At 35.6% G+C, this 17739-nt stretch overlaps 4 protein-coding genes across 6 annotated transcripts; 2 read left to right on the plus strand and 2 right to left on the minus strand.

Moving 5' to 3' along the window:
• Positions 1–2198: 2198 nt before the first annotated feature.
• Positions 2199–4535, minus strand: LOC106358038. Of its 2 annotated transcripts, XM_013797776.3 has the most exons (5): positions 4406–4535; positions 3767–4099; positions 3478–3651; positions 2547–3332; positions 2199–2459 (listed from the first exon to the last, which is right to left on the minus strand). In XM_013797776.3, exons 2-4 carry the CDS (start codon positions 4091–4093, stop codon positions 2562–2564), a joined length of 1272 nt encoding a protein of 423 aa, XP_013653230.2. In that variant the 5' UTR covers positions 4094–4099; positions 4406–4535; the 3' UTR covers positions 2199–2459; positions 2547–2561. The 2 variants fall into 2 exon arrangements, with proteins under 2 accessions (XP_013653230.2, XP_048592622.1); XM_048736665.1 differs by lacking the exon at positions 4406–4535 and having other exon boundaries at positions 3767–4397.
• A 5009-nt stretch (positions 4536–9544) lies between these two features.
• On the plus strand, positions 9545–14450 carry LOC106358027 (transcription initiation factor TFIID subunit 4). Of its 2 annotated transcripts, none has more exons than XM_013797764.3 (15): positions 9545–9673; positions 9797–9863; positions 10237–10622; positions 10712–10807; positions 11788–11851; positions 11942–12462; positions 12678–12787; positions 12939–13026; positions 13116–13254; positions 13346–13401; positions 13489–13545; positions 13614–13742; positions 13832–13873; positions 13940–14096; positions 14198–14450. In XM_013797764.3, the coding sequence occupies exons 1-15, from the start codon at positions 9632–9634 to the stop codon at positions 14368–14370; spliced, it is 2127 nt and encodes a 708-aa protein (XP_013653218.2). In that variant the 5' UTR covers positions 9545–9631; the 3' UTR covers positions 14371–14450. The 2 variants fall into 2 exon arrangements, with proteins under 2 accessions (XP_013653218.2, XP_048592623.1); XM_048736666.1 differs by having other exon boundaries at positions 11945–12462.
• LOC106358035 (ctenidin-1) lies at positions 14394–15088 on the minus strand. Its single transcript, XM_013797775.3, has one exon. The coding sequence runs from the start codon at positions 15007–15009 to the stop codon at positions 14533–14535; it is 477 nt and encodes a 158-aa protein (XP_013653229.2). The 5' UTR covers positions 15010–15088; the 3' UTR covers positions 14394–14532.
• Positions 15089–16150: 1062 nt separating this feature from the next.
• Positions 16151–17718, plus strand: BNAA07G36570D. The gene is made up of 4 exons (XM_013797772.3): positions 16151–16400; positions 16476–17058; positions 17131–17317; positions 17390–17718. Exons 1-4 carry the CDS (start codon positions 16324–16326, stop codon positions 17413–17415), a joined length of 873 nt encoding a protein of 290 aa, XP_013653226.2. The 5' UTR covers positions 16151–16323; the 3' UTR covers positions 17416–17718.
• The last annotated feature ends 21 nt before the right edge of the window (positions 17719–17739 follow it).

Below are 17739 nucleotides of genomic sequence, written 5' to 3' on the forward strand. Positions count from 1 at the left end.
GTCTGGTTAAAAACCTAAAACCCAAAATCACAGTGTGTCAAATATACTTGAAAGCTACTCAGTGTGTCAAATATCATCAACGTGTACACATGTATTCTATTGTCCACGTGTACAATATTATACCCAAAGATACATGTACAAGGACTCATTTGTACATATCTCAAATTATGATATTTATTAATTTTATGTACATATATGTTATATTACATTTTAAATTCATATTTATATATTATAGGGATTGAATTGAACAATTAAACTTTTTGGACAATTAAAAAGGATGTATTAGAAATTTTAATAATTTGGGCCAAATTGATAATTACCTAACAAATAAAGGACCAAATGTAAAAATATGAAAAAAGCTCCATTGTTGCCCGAGCTTCATTGTGCAACACCGCAGTGGATTCCGACCATCACACCTACCATGACATACTATCTCACAGTCCGAGGAGGCTGAGTTGTGCGGAGTACGATGTGGAAGACGAAGCTTGGTCGTCTTGATTTATGGCGAAGGAGAAGGCAAACCGCAATCGAACTGAGGTTCATCAGTCACGGATGAGGACTAGGAAGCACAGCGAAGAGGACTGTAAAAGAAGAGATTGTGTTTTTTTTTTTGTTTTATGAACTGAAAAAAAAACAAAATCTTGAAAAGAAAAGAAGAGAAAGAAGATGAGAAATTAGTGGGTCCTATAGATTGTGTTATAGTTATACTTTAGTTAGTAGTGGATGGAATATGTTAGTAAAAGTTAAAAGAAAGTGTCCTAGGAGTATAAACTGTTTTATTGTGATATAAAAAACTTAAAACTGCATTTTTGTGTTAATAACTCTTTTTTAATTATCTATGGAATCATACATGTAACTGTTTTGACTTTTGATTATTTGTTTTCATTTGTTTTATCTCTTAAACAATGTTTTATTTTATTTTTTAGTTATCTTTTGTTAATATATAGTTTATCTTATAAATTTCATTTTTAATTATCTACTGAATAACTTACACTTAGTTCTACTGATGCACTTCTACCAAGTTATACGAGTTCTACTAATAAATCCATATCTGCACATATAATCAAAGAAACACACAACAATATACAAAAAATTATAGATCCATGACTTAAAAATAATAAGAAACAAACTTAAATAAATAAAAAATCCAGAAAAACAAGAAAACCCCTAACTGAAAGAAAAACCCTGATTTCTTCATCAACACCGTTCTTCCATTTTGGCGGTTGTTGTTTCTTCTGTCGTCAGTTTAAGTTTTTGTTCAGTCTTTATGAAAGAACGTGACGGTGGCTGAGATCTAAGATCTAGGATCTGATATTTCGTAGAAAGAAAAATCTACATGAATGAAGATAAAATAAAAACTCAAATGAATGAAGACAAAAAAGAAATATGGAGAAGACAAACAGTTGTAGTTTACAGGAAAGAGATAGGGAGAATCACTGAGAAAATAGAGAAGAAGATGAGAAAAAAAAAAGAAAACAAAAGTGAAGAAAATGAAACTGAACAAACTTTATACTTAGGGTTAGGGGTAAATTGTTAAATGGATTGATTTTCAAATTAAAAATAAATCAAAAAGAAATTATAATTAGAAGAGGGATATTTGAATTTTTCCATTGAGATAGAAGGACACTACATATGATTTCTCTTAGGTATGTGAGCTTTCAAAAATAAAAGAGTTAGGTCTGTACATCGTATATGAGCATCTCTAAAAGACATTCTATAACTTCAAATATAAAATTTTTTGCTCTACAAAAAGAATTTTTAAATTTAAAGTTTTGAAGAGTGAAACTCTATATTTGAAGTTTCATTACTCAAAACTTCAAATTTAAAGTTTCATTACTTAAAACTTCAAATTTGAAGTTTTATACTTTTTTGTTTGCATTTTGGTCCCTACAATTACACATCACATTTTGATTCTAAAATATTTTTTCGTTTATCATTTTAATATTTAAAATTTTAATATCTCAAAATATGTGGTTGGTAGAAACAAGAAGAATCAAAGGCATGAACTTGGATATGCTCAAAGAGTTTGGTGGCTACTCTTGCTTTCTCTTTAGCCACCAAATTTTACAACAAGAACCCACTATAGGTAATATGCTGAAAGGAAGATTCACTGAAGAGGCAACTTGAACCAAGCAGTAACCAAATGAGGAGCCCAATTAGCCTAATCATGAACCCAATTGAGAGAGCAAATCGTCATAGGTTAAGACAAAAAATAAGAAGTCTCATTTTATGTTTGGCAAGAACGACCCAGCTTGTTTCTTTTTGAGGTTCTCCATGAACAAACCTTTTTTACTAATTTGTAATTGTTCAATCATCTGCTACTTCAGAGTGTTCAAGATAACAGTTAACCAACTGGACTCGGTAACAACAGAGAAACTAAAAGTCATGTTAAACCTTTTTAAGCTTTCATCATAGTTAAATTGTGTAGAGCATGTTTGCGGTATTCTTCTCTGCCACATCTGCAACAAATGGAATAAACGTATTCTTAAAAAACGTTACTCGGAAAATGGTAACCAGTTGCATACAATAACAACAAAAGCACTTACTCTCTTAAAAGTTCATCATTTTGGGACTTTGCATGTACTTTTGTTGTGTCCTTCTTCGCCACATTTGCTGCAATTGTATTTACGAGATTCTGAATTTGGTGTACCAAAATCTATAACTGATCGCATCCTCTTTTTCGACGGTCTCTCACTACTTTGTCCAGTAGTTGGAGGTGTAGATGAAGTTTCAGTTACAGAATCTGGAATTCCCCTCATCAAATTCTGAGCATACTCTTTTACTCTCCAAGCTTGTTTGTACTTGATTTGTAAACCATGTTCCTTTCTAACTTGCTCCATAATCTGTTTGGGTTTAAGTCCATCCTTATTTTCTCCATACTTGCTGCAGATTAAAGATCCAAGAAGTTTCGCACTTGCCTGTCTATTGCTTGCATTTCTATGTGTTGGGTCACAAGTATGCTCATGAACATAGTTCTTCACCACAAAGAAGTCAGAAGAAGCATGCTTAGTTGCACGCATCCTCCAACAGCATTTATCATCCACACACCCTAATACCACTCTGGATTTATTTGACCGACGAGATTTGAACTGAAACTTCGACTCGAGAGCCAATTTTCTCATCGTGAGCATCAAGTCTTGCTTGTCTTTGAAGTATTTGTTCACATGTAAATCATTAGTTGCTCCGGGCGACTGTGAACATCCTAAAGAAACCGGAGAAGAATATGGAGCAGAGTGCAAAAGAAGGGGATGGTTTTCACTTCCAGTAGTAGAACAAGTGTCGTTGTGTGTGACATGAACTGACATGTCACTTCTAGTTGCTCTATAAAGTTCCTACACATCCAAGCCGATAAAAAAAAAATCAACCATATGAAGGATATTTTAATAATGAAAGAGTAGTAGGAAGACATTTAAATAAAACAATAATGTATGCTTAAACTATGCAAGTAGTGTAAAAAGAGTTATAAAACAATGTTACCTGTTGTTCCTCATGCACGTTAGATTCATTTACATACAAACCACCATCTAAATTTTCCAACACAGGTATGCACCCAGTTTTGTCTACATCAGCGTTCTCTTCATTGTGTATGGTCTTGGATTGAGTGTTGTTGCCAACATTCTCAACTACAATCGTGTTGTTTTTGTCATTCACCTAAACCCAAAAAAAAAATTAATATCGAAACGTAGTAACTGAGCAAAAACAAAAATGACTTGCACCCTTTTTAAATAAAGAATAAAAGAATGTGCTATCCAGTTGCATTTCTTACCGTTACACATAAACGAATCAGTTCACCGTTTCCTTTGATCTTACTAATGAAAGTTCTTACTTGGCGATCATTACGTATATACACCGGTGGAGAATCTTTGACCATTGTTTTCATCCTTGGTGGAAGTTCATAGCTGAGTGTAATATCTCTATCTTTAACCAAGCAACCAAGTCCAAAATCTTCGATAATCGTCTCGACTAAATCTATGTATGTAACGTTCTCGTCTACCTCAGAAAGTGATCCTCCTTTGTTTGAATCTACCAGAAATTCCCATTGAAACTTGTCATTCAATTTCCACTTTCCACAAACAGAATAGATCTCTACCATCTTTTCCTGAAAAAAAAAAAGAAGAAGAAAGATCTTATAAACACGTTAGTACCCTAACGGACGCTCAAAAAACAGAGACGATATCAGGTATCTAAGCTTATTTATGATCAGAGAAGATGACGGAAGAGTTTATGATTCGAGACGACGATCCAAATGATCCATTGATGAAATCAATGATCTAACCAACGATTTTCTCCACTATGAATCAATAGGAGGAAACTAAACTTGAAATCGATTTCGCAATGTTCAATGAATCGATTATCGAGTGGATGAATAATAAAAACCAGAAATTGACAAATAATCTCCACTCACAAATTTAGATTGCGGCAGCCCTCGCCCCTCTGCACCCTCATTGGCTTGAAATGGGGGGGATGGGGATTATACAAGGGTTGTTTTTTTTCTCTCTAAAATGACACCGTTTTGTATTACCAACAAATATAACAATTAAATATTATAAAACTTACGTATAAATATAATAATTATATAATTCTTTAAATGTTGCCAAAAAAATATAATTCTTTAAATATACACTAGGGTCGGCCCGCCCTACGGGCGGGATATTTATTTTGTAAGTTGAGATTTAAATTTTTATAGATGTAAATTATGATAATTCTATTTAAAACTTTTAACCTTACATGTCACATTTTAGTTATTTTATTTCAGTGTTGTATTCATGTGATTAATACAAAGAAATCATAATGGTCTACTGCTGACTTTTTTTCACTACAGAAGATTTTAAAATTAATGTATTTAATGTATTTTGAAGTTAATGTACTTTTAAAACTAATATATCACAATCATATAATTAATGTATTTTTATCATTGTCATGACAGAAATAATTTATAAACTGAAATGTTTCATTAAAAAATTAAATATACATTTATAATAAAAACTACTACGACCACATGGAGTTAAATAATCTAGAATTATGATTTAGATTTAAGGGGTGAAAATTTGGTAGTGAGTTTTAAACTTTTTAAAAAAATTAAATTAAATTTTTTTTAAAATGGTTTCAAAAATTATTTTTGAATTTTTTAAAAAATATAAAATAATATTTGGAATTTTTTTTAATAAAAAGTTCAAAATTGAAACATATAATTCGAAACTATAAATTTTATTTTATTTTATATCTTTTTATTTATTTATTTGTATTTATATATTTATAGTACAATTTTTTTTGTTATTTGATAAAATTTAATTTGGTTATTTTCTTTTTTTGGAACTCTTTTGTGACAACAAACTTAAAATGAATCTATTTTAGAGAATTGTCCTTGTTATTCATTGAGTCTTTTTATTCTTTCTTCATTAATTGATGTTACTATTTATATATATTTTTAAAAATGATGTTATTAATATAATCAGTTAAAACAATGTGTTTTAGATATATATATCATTTATAATAAATTAAATTAAATTTAGATAAATTAATTTTAAAAGCGAGCCTAATAATTGTTTCATTTATATTATCAATTTAAATTAATATTACTGTTTATAGATAATTAATATTAAATTTATCTCTGTAAAAAATAAACTAAAATATTTTGTTAATGTATTTTCATACTTCTTTCCATCGATGGTACAATTAAAATGTTAAAACATGAAAAAGAAGAAAAATGAATTCAAAAGAAAATAATTACAAACAAACATAATTTGCCATTCTTCAACCAAAAATTTTCTTCTGCTTTTTGTGGTGGGGTTTTATACCAACAGCTCCTTATACAAAACAAAATCATCTTATAAGAAAATTGCAGATTCGTATAAATTAACCAAAAGAAAGATCTGCATGTGACTGAGCAAGAGCCTCATGAAAAGCTATGCAGTCAAAACTGAGCAACAGCCTCATGAAAAGCTATGCAGTCATGTCAGCCTCCTCCACCGCAGCTTTCATTCCTCCATTGACAGAAACTTTGTAAGCATGAACCTAATTTTTTCAAAACAAAATCAAGTCAAACACAATCCTTCATTTCCCTTTCGTACAAAAACAAACCAAAAAAGATTGCAGCTGGTATAAACACACCCTCCTGTCATTGTTATTGACTTCCCCTGTGACAGCTTGAACTTCAGCAATTGCCTTTGCTATCTCTCGTCACACTCTCCGTACGCTTGTTCCATGGCTGTCCAGATCACTCTCTCCGTCACTTGCTCCATCAGCTCAATGACGATTGCTCTGTTACTATCCACCGCTGACCCAGTGTCACTCTCCACCTTGCTCTATTGACATTGTACTATTGTCTTAGCCATCTGCGAAGCTGGCTTGTCTGGTAATGGAGCAGAAGACAAAGTAAAGTCTAAATGACATGAAAAGCTACCATCAGTCTCCTCTGAAGATGATATCCTCTGCTGCAAGAGCTCCGCTACTGTGTTTTCATGTAATAGTAATATCCCAGGGCATGACCCAGTATCCGCAAGCTCTTGTGCTTCAGGTGCAAATGGCAAGCCTTCTCTTCTTGTTTGTGAAAGTTTTGGATCACTTCCTGATAGTATTCCCTGGGACTCGCCTACATTAGAGCTTTGTATACTGTTTAAAACCATGTTCTTATCCAAGCAGCAGGAGAAAGCTCTTTGTTGTTGATGATCAATACATGAATAAACTGAAATAAAATCAACAAACAAAATCAGAATCTATCTCCCACAAAAAAAAAAGTTTTCAAATTAAAATCTTGATAATCAATAAAAGAACAAACTGAAACAAAATCACCCAACAAAATCGAAATCTAAATCATCTCACATAAATAAACACTGAGTTATGAGGACGTCTCGGTTCAGGTTCATATATATATACTGAATGAAATGGGTGACGAATGCAGGGAAGACGGATCGTTGAGAGTACTGGACTGGTTTGATTGAATGATACATTAATAACAGTTACCTAATTGCAGGAAAGTGGGGGATAGGTTACATCTTAGGTCTAAGAAAATAGGTGGTTTCTGGAAACATCCAAAGCATAGATAACATTGACGTTCCCAAAATCCGAGAAACGGCGGAAGAACAGATTAGACTTTGCCTCCTCTGTGATATCTTAAGTACGACAAAAGTCTGATTGTGTAAGGCTTAAATGATTGGAGGTGAGATCGACGACTTTGGGAGCTAGGAGATACCGTAGCTTTTGGTTGCAAGCTTAGGAGGTCACGGTGGTGATACGATGAACGTGGGCTCACGCCGCAAAGGATGCTTGATCACGACAATGGAGGGAGTCAATCGCGGTTGGACCACCGGAGATCAACTGGAGCCGTGACAGAGATGACAGGAGGAGTCGCGGAATGCCATGGCAAGGAGTCGAGGTAGCGGAGAAGATGAAGTCTTTAAAGTAGAGATGGCTATGTTGGGCTGTGAAGGAAAATGAAGCCCAAGAAAGAAATTCATCAAAGACTAAAGTCGAACTATGAAACACAATATTTTAGCGAAGAGACACGTGTCGCCCTTATAAGAATAGACTTTCCACGTGGATATCCCAGGAGTGAACCAAACATTTATATATATATATAGATATCAGAGGATATCATTTTTCTAGTAATATAAATATTTAATTTTTTTATTTATAAATACTATATATTATTCACTCTATATCAATTTAAGTGGTGTTTAAAAATTTTAGTTTTGTTTTATAATAAGTGATGTTTTTACTATTTTATAAAAAAATTAATGTCATTTAAAAGTTATGACCAATTATAAAATATAATATTTTTTATTAGTTAAATTAGTTTTATTTAATGCTATTTTTATGTAATCAAGATAAACTACATAAAATTTTGTATTTTCTTAATCTTTGTTCAAAAATTTTAAATACCATTTAAAATGATACATACTCCCTTTGTTCCTTATAGATCCAATTTTTAGAAAAAAAAAATTGTTTCAAAAAGATACATTTTTTTACATTTTTAAGACATTAATTAATGAAAAATTGTAGGGCTGGGCAAATAAACCGAACCCGAAAATCCGAACCGAACCCGATCCGATAAAAATGAATCCGAACCGATCCGAACCCGACATAAATACCGAATAGATCTTGTTTTTTGGTATTTTGGGTTATGGGTATTATCCGAACCGAACCCGGACCTAAATGGATATCCGATAGAACCAGAAACATTTAAAATCACAAAAAGAACTTCTACCAAATATGATCTTAATTCTTAATATGTATCCAAAATACTTTAAGATATTATTGAACTTCTAAAATAATTATCTGTTACATGAAGGTTGATGGTGGAATGTGGCGGTTGATGCCTAAAGTTTTTAGATTTTGGTTTTGTTTTTATTGAATAATGTTTCTCATTTCATGAGAACTTATTTTTTGTTTTATGATTTCATTTATATGGTTTTCTTTCTATCACTAACTATGTTTATCTTTTGCTTGATTTTGAATGATCACGTTTGATGTTTTTTCTTATTTTTGAATCGATTTTACTTATGTTTTGGCTATTAAAATATGTACAAATCATGTATTTTAAATCCGAAGAACTGATTTCATTTATGTTTTAGTTACAAAATAGGTACAAATCAGGTATTTCTAAACCGAAGAACCGATTGGGACCCGAACCCGAAAGTACAATGGGTTATACCGGTTCTTTGAAGATTTACTAACCTCGACCCGAACCCGATAGAACCCGAACCGGTCCCGAACCGAACTTTTATATAACCCGAATGGGGTTGATTTTGATAAACCCGAAAAACCGAAACCCGATTGGGACCCCGAATGCCCATGCCTAAAAAATTGTACTTTTCAAAAAATACAATTGTGTTTAATAAAAGGGCAAATCTCCAAAATAGCACATTTATAAGTTTATATCACAAAAATAGCACTCAAAAACTAAAATGACCAAAATAGCATTTTATCTTTTGAAAAATTTAAATTTTTTTATTTTTCAAAATTTGAAATCTTATCCCCAAAACCTCACTTCTCAACTCTAAACCCTAAAACCTAAACTCTAAACCCTAAACCCTAAATTCTAAACCCTAAACCCCACCCCTTGAGTGTTATTTTTGTGACTTTTGGCCTTGAATGCTAGTTTGGGAACAAAAACTTGATTTAGTGCTATTTTAGTCTTTTTCTCTTAATAAAATCTCATTAGTTAAAAGTTATTGGGAATAGTTAATTAAGAAAAACAATGTATTGGAAAATACAATTTTAAATGTTTTCTTAATAAGTGTGAAAAAACTATAACATGAATCTTTTAGGAATAGAGAGAGTATAAAATACTAAAACCAATCATGGATTGAAAAAATTTAAGGATATTTTGTTAATCCCTAGTCTTTGAGTTGAGAACTTTTTAATTTAAATTTGTAAATTAAGGATTGTGTTGTCAATTTCTGTTTTTTTTACAGGATAATTTCTGCCTTTTTGGTTTTACTAATAAAAAAAGCAAAATTCAATGAAACGTCGCGTAGTGTTCAACTAAAAGACAAAAACGACACGAGGGTTCTCATTAGCATCATCGTCTATATAAACACATCCGCAATTTGGATGCCACAAAATCGAACTCCCTTTCAAATCCCTCGGTGTGCTCTTGCTGCTGGCACAACGAGCTTCCTCTAAGGAAATGGATCCCTCCCTTTTGAAGCTCCTCGAAGAAGATGACGAGGTTAGCTTTCGAATTTCAAACTCTCGTTTCGAGTTCCGTATAGTCTCTGCGGAATTTTACGCGATGTCTTCCTCTGTGGCCGGATCATCGTCTTGATCTCGATTCCCGCTGATTGTGTGGTAGGATGAATCTATGCACTCGAAGGAAGACGTCGACGCGTTCCAGGCCTCTCTGATTCGAGAAATCGAAGGTTCTTCTGTAACCTAATCGAACGAGCACCATCTTCAAATTCTTTAGGTTTCTTAGATGATTTAGATGAAAGAGTAACGATCCTGATGATGGTTAGTTTTGTTATAGAGATGAGCGAGTGTCATAGAGATGTATTTAGTTTTGTTAGTCAGGCTAGATGTTACGTTAATGATCTTGATGATGGTTAACATTGATTCTAGTGAATCACTAATTTGCCTCTCGCTTTAGTGATGGTCACTCTCTACTTTATTATAGAAACAGTTAACCTGTGATCTTTGGAACCTGTTGAACTATTTTGTTCATGATCTTTGCTTTCTGTTCACTTTGGATATTGAATTACTTTGATTATGACAGACATTCTGTTATTTCTGAAGGAGGAAATCATTCTTGGAGTCAGCAGTTCGCAGCATGGAATAATGGTATTACTCAAGATGCTAATACCAATAAGCTCCATATCCTTGTGAGCACTCAGATGAAAGAGCAACAACAACAATCTGTTTTAGGGAGTCATGACCGAGAATTAAAGCACAACCTGCCTCAGAACCATCTACAATCAGTTAGACTCTCTGAGAATCCTTCCCATGTTCCCCAAGCAACTGACTTGCAGTCTAGGAACAACTCTATTAGTATGGAACAACCTGTTGGCTCTGTAAATCTTGGTCCGACACAACTACAAGTCGGTGAATTGTTTCGTCTACTGAGACCCCAAGTTGACAAAGATAGAGGGAAGCAGCTCAATACACTGTTTTATAAATTCAAGGTGGGGTTTTACATCCATGGAATGTCTCAGATCTCTCACTGAAACTCTCACTAAAGTTATTTTCTTTTCATACTCTTTTTTTTTTGCAGAGTAACGAAGTTACAAAGGAAAGTTTCTTACGACAAGCAAGGAATATTGTAGGTGAACGAATGATCTTATGGGCAGTTAGGAAACTGCAACAACAGGTATCATCATCATCCTTTGGCATTTCGTTTTTGTGCCGCTCAGTTATTAGTACCTAATATTAGAGTAATCATTTTCTTGTTGGTAGTGTATCCATGATCTCATTGGTGAAGGTAGAACCTTGCAGTGTTCTTAGCATTTATAGGTACTTCAATGATTTTCGTTTAGCTGCTTGCAAGTAGAGTTTAGTTTTTCATATATAATTAGTTTGTAAGCACATATTATGGTCTTAAAATGGGTAACTGGTAATTGCTTCAGTTAAGTGACCTGTTGAGCATATACTTTTATTGAAAGATTTTCTTATACCTTCTGGTATCATCTGAATTAAGGCAATGTTTTGTTATGTGGGTCATTATTTTCATATATATGGTGTCTCAAAGAGTTATATATGGAAAATTCATTTCTCAGGATGGGATCCTTGAACATTATGTCTAAAGCGGATTCACTTCTATTGAAACCTTTATGTTGCCTGTTTAGCTGAATAACATGCTGAGCCAGGAAAACCCTAGAAATCTAGCAGAAAGCTGATTATGGTCACAACTAAAAGTCAAGAACGTCATGTGCTAGCTAAATTCTTTATTAGCAGATTTCACCAGATTGTACCTAGGATGATTAGCATGGTTTTCCTGATCTTATACTTCCATATTTTTCTCAGCGTTGTAGTTAACATTGGCTGAGAGCAACTAGTGCAAGGAACCCCATAAAAGGGCTATCGATTGTGTTTGGTGTTTTCAGATATATATCAATATAAACCCTGAAGTAGATTTGAAAATTAAGGGAAGTGTATATGAACTTGTGAAGAGAAAGATATCTTGCTTCTGAACTCTGCCAAATTAAATGTATTATAAAGCACTCTCACTTGAAAAAGTGCTGCATTGCTATGTCGTTTTCCAATTGTGGTATTGAGTGGAATAGTACAAGCTATATACTTTTTTGTTTTGGAGTTGTGGCTCATTGAAATCATATGAATAATATGTACCAGGGAAATAACGGGGGCAAAGTACCTGGTGACCCAAACCATTACAGAGAGCCCTTTACTTCTGCTGGTATAGATTATTCAGCTGATGCATTTACTTTTGCGATCATTATAGAACTTTCTCAAGTAGATTGTATCTTATGATTTTCACGTGGCCCAGAAGACCAATCCCAGATACAATCTTTAACCGAAGGCATCAGTGCTAAAAAGTCTGACACCTGTGGAGGTCATGATAACCAACTACATTCAACAAGTTCGGGCACCTTTAGCAGTGCAGCTACTGTGCAAGGATTACACAATTCTGAGAGACCAGTTTCTGTGAATGGTCCTGCTATGGTTCATGGTGGCCCTATATTCCCCACCCAAAATAACATATCCTTGCCTCTAAATCCGGCTCTTTGTCAAGGATCAGTCACCAAGGGCCAGACAATGAGCAATGATCAGACAGTGGCCCACGTGAAGCAGAAATTGACTGATCAAAGCTTTGATCAGGTACCGAAGCCTTGTCCTGTGGTGCGGCAAGACGTGTCTAATGTTCCAATGGAACAGAAGAATGGTAACCCAAGGAGGTCAGATGATGACTTAGTGAAGCAATCATCTGAAATGGTTTTATCAGCACCTACCACCCATGCAAACTTTGCCTCTCCTTCAATGAAAACACAGCTGGACTCTAGCACAATGGTAAGTATACTTCCAAAGACATAATCAAATGCTATTTGGTTGGTATTTCCTTAAGCTCACAGGGTGGAAATTCCTCTTCAAGAGATGTTGCATTTGGTTTTCGTTTTGCTTATACTGCCACCATCGTGGCTTCTGTTTATCCTTGTGTTTATGAATTTGAACTTCGCTTGTGAAGAGTTAATTTGTTTTGTGAATCTGTTTTGTGTACTTATCAGGTTAATTTCTCTGCCCCAGCTGCGACCATTCTCCCAGGAACTATTGTTAGAACGACACAAGGTCAGAAAAAATCTCTGGAGGCACAAGGTTCTTCGCTACCACCATTGAGGTAAAAGAGCTGGCTGGTTTGTGAAAGAGAAACTATTTACAATGTCCAGAAGTTATTCTTCCTTTTGATATATTTTTTCTGTTAACCTACTTCTCATTTCTTTGCAAATAATAATTATTATTGAAGGCTTATAGTATGGGTTAACTTACAGTAAGAGGCAAAAACTGTGTGAAACTTCTTTAGCTGGAAGTGGTAAAAAGTTCAATGATGTTACGGAACTCAGTGGCATCAATCTTATGGTATGTTCTCTGGTAGCTACACTTCTCGATTTGAAAACCTGGATACAGAGAAACGAATAAACCAATATTGTTTTCTGAATATGTTCCAGGAAGAGGAAAGAGAATTATTATCTTCTCTGCCTAAAAATAACAGTCGTGTTTTCAAATCATTTCGAAGAGTTGCGTATGAGGAGGAAGGAAGAACGATTTTGCAGAAAGCTCCACTGCAGAGAAAGCTGGCTGGAATTAGTTGGGTTTAACCCATCTCTTAGATGCGTCTTTAGATATTTCCTTGGAATCACTTGGAGAAAAAGTTTATATATACTTTCAAATATGACAGTGGCAAAAAGTGGTATAAAGCATATCAAGGATGATGTTGAGCGGTGCTTGTCTCTGGTGAGATGTCATTTTTTTTGTGAATTATTAGCCTACAATTTATTCTCCTTGTTTTTTTTGTTCTTCCTCATGTATTTGCGTATTCAGTGTGTGGAGGAAAGGATGCGTGTATTGTTGTCTAAGATAATCCGGACTTCAAAGCAGGTTAGTCTACTTTCTTCTCCAGCTTTATTGTGTCAAGATGTTTGTGAAGTTTAACAGAACTTTGGCAGCGGACTGATCCCGAGAAGTGTAGAAATCGGATTTGTATCACATCTGATATCCGGAAACAAATCAACGAAATGAATCAGAAGGAAAAAGATGAACAGGAAAAGAAACATGGTGGAGAAGAAGAGCTTAAGGTTTCTCCTGAGACCTGAGCTCAATATCTATTTTCTTAGTTACCAAGTAAAGTAATAACGTCTTTGTTTTTCTGTTTTCCGTGATGCAGAATGATACAGCAAAAGAAGATAAACGTTCAGAGCAAGTGAAGGTATTTAGAAACTGAGCCAACTAGATAAACCTTAGGAGACTGAAAGAGGTTCTATAATAATGTCAGGCAAATAAGGAGCAAGCCGAAAAGAGAGCTAAGGCTGCAAATGATGCTGCCCTTGCATCCGTTGGAGGAGATAATGTGTTTTCAAAATGGAAACTTATGGCAGAAGCACGTCAGAAACCTTCTTCAGAGACAAGAAGAAACGCCAAAAAACTTTCTGGTTATTCTTGATCAAAGCTTCTTCGACTTATGGCTTTGGATTCTTTATGTTTAGTGTTCCAAGTTGATGATTCGAGTATGTTTTTTTTTTTTTTATGTTAGGTGGTCAAAGATTAGGGAAGAAGAACCATGGTTCACCAAAAGTGGTCCGTTCAATCTCTGTGAAGGATGTGATTGCTGTTGTGGAAAAAGAGCATCAGATGTCCAGATCGACGCTACTGTATCGCTTATACGATAGTATCTGCTCGTATGTTCCAACCCAAGATAAGACATAGAAATTACTAATATCAAAGACAAGTCTTTCTAACATTTTTGTTTCTTCTTATTCCATTGAAAGTGATACCATTACAAAATCCTAAGCATGATCAAGATGCTAAAGTACATCCTTATTCCTTCTCTTGAGTCTATGATATAAAAAAAAAGCTGCTTGCTTATTTCTAGTTTCTGCCTGATCCCTTCATGCCAACTCCATCGTGTCCATATCCTCCTCCACCACCACCACCACCACCGCATGAACCGCCACACCCACCACCAACACATGAACCGCCACACCCACCACCACCGCCAATGATGACTCCACCACCAATACCACCTGACCCGTATCCTGGACCGCCTCCTCTGTTGCCTCCATCCCAACCTAAACCACCGCCGGATCCAAACCCACCTCCACCACCGATCACAACACCACCACCACCACCACCTGGTCCGTATCCACCATATCCTGGGCCACCTCCGCCATAGCCACCAGCTGTGAGTTGACCCTTAAATCTGGTTACGTGTCGGTTACTCTTTCCTATCTCATTGGATCCTGCTTCACCTCTCATGAACGCACCTTCTCTTGCAGCCTCTCCAATCATATGGCCAGTGAGGCATAAATACAAGGAAACAAGAAACCACAAAATCACTCTGCCCATGATGGCTACTTAGTGAGTGACACAATAGTTTTGGTAGAGTCGGAGAAAGGAAGGACTTGTGACTGAATACAAAGCCACACACACATCACTATTTTTATAAGCACATAATACAAGGTGATAGTAAGCATGGGCGCGCCGGTAGAGAGAGGTGCATATAGGGTGGTGGCTCACCAAAACCATTTTCAGTTGATGGGTCTGATTCGCATGATTTATTCCCAACCCTTTTAAGTTTTGTTGTCATTATTCATTTGCAGTCTCATCCATTAGAAAGAACTCTGCAAAAAATAATAAAATTAATTTACTACCATGGCGAAGCCACCCGTTACATTACCTGCATGTGGAGCTATCCCAACGGTAAACAATTTTATAAATATTATAACAAGTTGTAAATGTTCCTTTTTAATATATCTATAGCCATTTCAATACACGCATGTTGGGCTGGAGATTCAAAGAGTGACTATTTAAAAAAAAAACATTTCACTCGAGTCATTGAATATGGGTTGGCGAAGATAACCTGAAAATCCAGATTAATAGACCTGGAATTTTAGCCCATTTTCACCAATCCATATGAATCCAGGAACACGAGTAAGATATTTCTTAAAATAACCATCTCTTAGGGCTCGGTCCCGTCTCTGCGACGACATAAAAGACCGATGCGTCTTGGAATAAAACGTCAAACAGAGCAGGATTGGCCAGGATACCCAATTCATCTTTGATAACACAACACTCATCTGAGAAATCAACAACATGATGCAGATACATGAAATCTTTGGTAGCCTTAAATTTCCTCTGCCTTCGTTGATATCTCATTCTCTCATCTCTCTAGTGACCTAAACAATGATGTGGATACTTTGGCAAAAAGTACCTTAACTCCTTTGTGTTACGCCCAGTTTAAGGGTTAGATGTTTGGACCTCATGCCTTTTAATGATAGCTTGGTGCAAGAAAAAAAAAAGAGTATGGAGTGACAATGTGATTTTGTAGTGGCTATTATAATTGAGAGAATGTATAGAAGATTTATAACAAGAATTTTATTTATAGCGGGAATAAAATAAAAGTCTAAAACCGAAATACAAAAGAGTAGAGACCGGTTTATTAAGAAGTCGCGTTGGTAATTGTCTTGATTTTTAAACAAAACCAAAACGTCGTACTATTATTATATATTTCCGCACGTGCCGCCAGTAACGAGAGGCCTGTAATCAATTTAGGTATTCGATGAACGTTCCCCTCTTCGATTCACCCATTTTAATCTCTATCGCTTTCTTTCTGGGGCTCCAAGTTGATCATCCTTTTTCTTTTTTTTTTCTCCTCAAAACATGACGACGAGCTTGGATCGGTGGGAGAAGGATCCTTTCTTTCCCGCTGCTGAAGAGGTTCAGGAATCCGCTGACAGGTTTTCATTCTAGATCTGTCTGAAAAATCATTTCTTCGATTTTAGATCTGACAATCACAACAAAGTGTCTTGCAGGATGGAGTCAGCTTACAGGACATGGAGGATCCACGGCAAACAAGGCTCTTCAAACGTATGGGACTCTGAACAGCTTCACCGAGACCTCCACGCCGCTCTCGGAACCACCAAATGGCAGTTAGACGAGTTCCAGCGCGCTGTTCAATCCAGCTACCACAACCGTCTCAGTCTCAGCGACGATACTCGCGACAGGCACCGCGAGTTTACCTTCGCTATGGAGTCTCAAGTCGCCAAAATCGAGAAGTCTCTCAAGGAAGCTGCCCGATCCGACGGCAAAGGAACCCCGAGATGGGTTCGTTTGGACGAAGACGATCGCAATGAGCTCGCACTCTTCTTGACTGGACCTTCTGAATCCGATAGGAAACAGCATAGAAGGGCGGCCAGTGCTACTCCTGACATTGCGGTTTCTGACGACGGTTTGATGCTCAAGAAACCTTCTGGTGAGCCGTTGGTTAGGAAAGTTCCCAGCGTCTCTGGCTTTTTAAACCATATGGAACCCAAGAACTGTATTAGAAAGTGGAAGGCGTTGGATCGTCAAGGAGACTCTGATGCTGCTGCGTTGTTGCCTATCCAAACGAACCAAGTAAGATCTCCCAAACGCTGAGATTTGTGTACGAATCTGTATGTACTAAGAGGGGTTTTTCTTGTTTCTCAGCAAGTTGTGAATGGATGTTTTGAGAGGGACAAGAGCTGTGTGGAGTGCGAGGAGGATTGTTATGATAAGCAGCTTCACGGTTGGTATGGAGCTTTGCAGAGGCAACTTCAACGGTCTCAGTATCAAATGCGATATAGCAAATCCCTTCAAGCGACCATTTGGATTCTTCTTTTGGTTTTTCTTATAGGTAAATTACTTTCTTCAATCAGAGGTCTCACATGCATATTAGAAACCAATGGTTATGTTTTTGTCATTGCAGTGGTAGTGGCAGTGCACAGAATGTAGAAGGAAGACCACGTTAGAGTTCATTCATCTTCTGTGTAACTGGCGGATTTGGCCTAAGTCTACATTTTTACTGTACAGTAGTAATTCCACTGTTATTGATTGTTTTTTTTTTTTGTAACATAGAAACGCAGTTTTGGTTCAGATTATTCATTGAGAGAAAAGTAAGAAGAATCTTGGATTTCTCTTTGTTACAACCAATTCGGTTAAGCACATTCTAGATTGGAACATTGTGAGAATGGATGTTTTGTAATACAGAAATGCATCTTTCAATTCAATTAAATGAAGTGGTTTTCGTTAAATAAATAATCAGAATATTTCTTTTAC

The sequence above is a fragment of the Brassica napus genome, chromosome A7, assembly GCF_020379485.1.
Source record: "Brassica napus cultivar Da-Ae chromosome A7, Da-Ae, whole genome shotgun sequence".
In the NCBI taxonomy this organism is placed as follows: domain Eukaryota; kingdom Viridiplantae; phylum Streptophyta; class Magnoliopsida; order Brassicales; family Brassicaceae; genus Brassica; species Brassica napus.

Coding starts and splice junctions, on each gene's coding strand:
- LOC106358038 (XM_013797776.3), bottom strand. CDS start 4,093: ATGGTAGAGATCTATTCTGTTTGTGGAAAGTGGAAATTGAATGACAAG. Junction 3,652..3,766: donor TGATTCGTTTATGTGTAACG/GTAAGAAATGCA, acceptor TTTTGGGTTTAG/GTGAATGACAAAAACAACAC. Junction 3,333..3,477: donor ACGTGCATGAGGAACAACAG/GTAACATTGTTT, acceptor TTGGATGTGTAG/GAACTTTATAGAGCAACTAG.
- LOC106358027 (XM_013797764.3), top strand. CDS start 9,632: ATGGATCCCTCCCTTTTGAAGCTCCTCGAAGAAGATGACGAG. Junction 13,402..13,488: donor TTGAGCGGTGCTTGTCTCTG/GTGAGATGTCAT, acceptor TTGCGTATTCAG/TGTGTGGAGGAAAGGATGCG. Junction 13,743..13,831: donor GTGGAGAAGAAGAGCTTAAG/GTTTCTCCTGAG, acceptor TCCGTGATGCAG/AATGATACAGCAAAAGAAGA.
- LOC106358035 (XM_013797775.3), bottom strand. CDS start 15,009: ATGGGCAGAGTGATTTTGTGGTTTCTTGTTTCCTTGTATTTATGCCTC.
- BNAA07G36570D (XM_013797772.3), top strand. CDS start 16,324: ATGACGACGAGCTTGGATCGGTGGGAGAAGGATCCTTTCTTTCCCGCT. Junction 17,059..17,130: donor TGCCTATCCAAACGAACCAA/GTAAGATCTCCC, acceptor CTTGTTTCTCAG/CAAGTTGTGAATGGATGTTT. Junction 17,318..17,389: donor TCTTTTGGTTTTTCTTATAG/GTAAATTACTTT, acceptor TTGTCATTGCAG/TGGTAGTGGCAGTGCACAGA.